A 3,393-nucleotide genomic window follows, 5' to 3' on the forward strand; every position below is an offset into this window, starting at 1 on the left:
CAGACCGGCGCCGGCCGAGGACCTGCTCCCCGCCAGGCCGGTGCTGCCCCCGCCTCAGGGGCGCTGGGGGCGCCCCCAGCCAGCCAGGGGCCCAGGGACGTGCCTGTGCGTCAGGTTTTATGGGGACACGGCCGGGCTGCTCCGTGGCGAGGCCGGGAGTGGTCACTGTCTGCCCGACGCCGGGCCAGTCCAGTGAGGCCTCCCGGCTGGGCTGCGGGCTGCTGGACGGCAGAGGGGGCCTGGCTGCGGGGGAGGGGCCGCGCAGGGCGGTGCAGCGTGAGGCCAGGGCCCCCCAGGTGACCCCAAGGGGGTGTGCGGGGTTCCACAGTGTCCCAGCAGGAGGCCAGCGCCTGGGCTGACGTGCAGGGTGCTGTGGGGATGCAGGACCTGGGCAGGGGGGGCGGCACCCCCATCCAGGCGCCCCGATAGGCCCCCCGCGGCCACTGCCTGCTTGTGGGCAGCCACTGGGCCTTTCTGGGGCCCCGGAGGCGGCGTGCCCCGGGCTGCCCCTGGGTGCCTCTGGGCACCCCAGCCACGCTGGGCCGCTCGGGAGGCTGGCAGCATGGGGGTGATGGCAGCGTGGGGAGAAAGCGGGGGCAGGCTGTCCCTCAGGAGGTGCTCCCCCAGTGACCCCTCTTTGCCCAGTGCCCTGGGTTTGGGGTCTTTCCGTGCTAATGCCTGCCTTGCCCTCTCCGCTGGGGCCCTGGAGGCCCCAACACCCCATCCCTGCACACGCCCCGGTGCGAACCGGAGTGCTTGGGTCAGGTTCTTTCGGGGTTTGCCCCTGCTGGCTGCCCTGGGCTGCTTTCCAGAGGACGACGTGGACACCCCACCTCGGTCCTTGCCGTGGACGTTGTCCTCTTGGCCACGGGCCCGAGGGTCAGGGCTCCTGCAGCTCACGCTGGTCTCACGCTGGAATGTGCCGGAGCCTCGGCGGCCCCAGCCGCGCCCCTCCCCAGCCCGCCCGGGGCCTCTGCCCGGGCGCCCACGGCGGCCTGCTCCCGGTGTTCCTCTGCCTGGCCGCCCCTCTGCGGACTTACCCCTCTGCCCGGCTGCTCTGCAGCCTGCCCCAGCCGCGCCCCTCCCCTCCGCAGCGCCCGAGCCCAGCCCCCCCAGACCGCCTTCCCAGGCAGGGCGCAGTTCCTGCCGGGCGCCTCTGGGAGTAACGGGGGCCCGAGTGGAATCGAGCCTCCGCTCAGTCCGTGCAGGCCAGTCCGGGCCTTGTCGGGGCCTGGCGTGACCGCATCAGAGCTGCCCAGCCCCGGGGGCACTCCCGCCTCCTTGGGGTCACCGCTGACAGCCTCGCTGCTGGGCTCTCTCCCGGCCGGCAGCGTGACCGCCCGGGTGTTCTCTCCTCTGCAGGTCCACCCTGAAAATGAAGACTGGACCTGCTTTGAGCAGTCTGCAAGCTTAGATATTAAGTCCTTCTTTGGATTTGAAAGTACAGTAGAGAAAATCGCAATGAAGCAGTACACCAGCAACATCAAGAAGGTGAGTCCCGTGGCTCGGCGGTGGCGGTCGGGCGCCGCCCGCCAGGCCTGCGGTGTGCTGGCCGGCTGCCGGCCGGCCCTGGGGGGGTGAGGCGCCCCAGCTGACGCCCGCTGGGCTCGGAGTGGCGCCCCGTAGGGCCACTGGTGCGACCTTGGCGCCCAGCCCAGGGCGGGCTCGCTCCCTCGGGCAGTGGCCTCTCAGGCCCGCTGGCCTCTCGGGCCCCCTCCCGCGCCCCACTTCCCAGGGCATCGCAGGGCTTGGACGGGGACGGCAGCCCGGTCCGAGCGCGCAGGTGGTGGGGAGCACTGTTAGCAGCCGTCTCACGAGGCGGCTGGTGCTCCCGGCTCTGGGGGGGAGAGGCGATAACCGCGAGATGCAAGGTCAGAGGCCTTTATTCGGTTCCTCTTTGTTCTGTAGCGAGACTGCTTGTGTTAGTGCTCTGAGAAGCGGGAGGCGTGGGTGACTGGACGCTGACCGTGTGCTCACCTTGAGGTTGGTTTGTCTTAAAGGGCAAAGAAATAATTGAGTATTACCTGCGGCAGCTGGAAGAGGAGGGCGTGACCTTTGTGCCCCGGTGGGCCCCGCCTCCCGCCATGCCCTCCGCCGAGACGCCCGCCTGCAGCGCCCAGCTGGCCGTGGCCTCAGCCGCCGCCACCCCGGATGCCGCCCAGAAGGAGGGGCTGACCAGCGAGGCCCTCAGCAGCCCCAGCGGGGGGCCCGAGCCCGCGGCGGGGGCCCCTGACGGTGGGTCTGAGCGGCGCTTCCGTGCTGTCCCCTGGCCTCCGCCTGCCCTGCTGACCCTGGATGCGTGCCGTGCATTTTCCTTAGAATGAAGAAAACTTAGACTTTTGTGTGTTACAGTGGGGCAGCGAGGGTGATGGCGAGCTGTCCCTGGCCGTGCCGCCGCCCCCGCGGGCACCTCGTCCCGTCTGGCACGTGACCCGCTCGCGGCCCTGCGGCCTGGGCCCGGGGTGACGCCAGGGCCCGCCCGCGCCCCCCGCACACACGCTCTCTCACCCCGCTGAGCGCTGCCCACCACCACGAGCGAGAAGCCGGCGAGGCCCCCATGTTTCGTGAAGGGCCGTGGCCTCCCGTCTGCGCCGGCAGGCGGGAGACGTTTCACTTTTTACTTTGTTGGGCCTTTGCAGTTTCCCGTTTCCCATTTTGTTGCCTTACGGGGCAGAGGACGCTTGCGCCTTGAAGGTCTCAGTGCCGGCCAGCACGGGCCTGGGGGGGCGCCTGCCTCTGTCGTGGTTCTGTGTCCCGCGACGCACCTCATAACTGACTGAGAAGTGTCAGGTGGCGTCGCTGCCCTCGTGCTGATGGTGCTGAGGGTGCAGGCGAGGCCACCGGCAAACGGAGGGGCCTGGCGTAACCAGGGACTGCAGGAATCGGCCCCGGGCCCGGGGGGCTGTGCCCCGGCCACCTCCCTGAGCCGAGGGGCTTCGGGGCCGCCGCTGGCAGTGCTGCCGTGGTGACGCCGTGCGGCCTGTGTTCCAGACAAACTGGATGCAGACTACATCAAGCGCTACCTGGGGGACTTGACTCCGCTGCAGGAGAGCTGCCTGATCCGCCTTCGCCAGTGGCTGCAGGAGACCCACAAGGGCAAAGTGAGCAGGCCCCTCCCTGTCGTCCCCCTCCCCCCGTGTCAGCCGCGTCCCATCCCCTCAGGCGTTCCTACCCCGCGGGCCGCTGGGGGGCCCTGGGTGTGGCCCAGCCACTCACACCGCGGAGGGATCGGTGTGCCACGCCGCCCGTGGCCGTAGCCCGTGGTTTCCTCTGCCAGGCGTCGGGGCGCTTCGCTTCCTGGGTTTGGGAGGGGTCAGCAGGCTGTCCAGGGCCGGAAAAGCCTGAGCCTGCCTTCCGCGTGTCTGCTGACACGCGGCGCCCAGTCGGCCCGGG

The 3,393-nt window shown here is 70.5% G+C and overlaps 1 protein-coding gene across 1 annotated transcript in view; it reads left to right on the forward strand.

Moving 5' to 3' along the window:
- The window catches only part of SEC14L1 (SEC14-like 1 (S. cerevisiae)), a 21,806-nt gene that overhangs the window by 15,884 nt on the left and 2,529 nt on the right, over positions 1–3,393 (forward strand). The window contains exons 4-6 of the mRNA XM_012733005.1: positions 1,095–1,491; positions 2,001–2,235; positions 2,992–3,101. Coding sequence (XP_012588459.1) covers positions 1,095–1,491; positions 2,001–2,235; positions 2,992–3,101 — 742 coding nt within the window. The remainder of the gene's footprint in view (positions 1–1,094; positions 1,492–2,000; positions 2,236–2,991; positions 3,102–3,393) is intronic.

The sequence above is a fragment of the Condylura cristata genome, unplaced genomic scaffold (genome assembly GCF_000260355.1).
Source record: "Condylura cristata isolate star-nosed mole 26May11 unplaced genomic scaffold, ConCri1.0 scaffold00038, whole genome shotgun sequence".
NCBI lineage: Eukaryota > Metazoa > Chordata > Mammalia > Eulipotyphla > Talpidae > Condylura > Condylura cristata.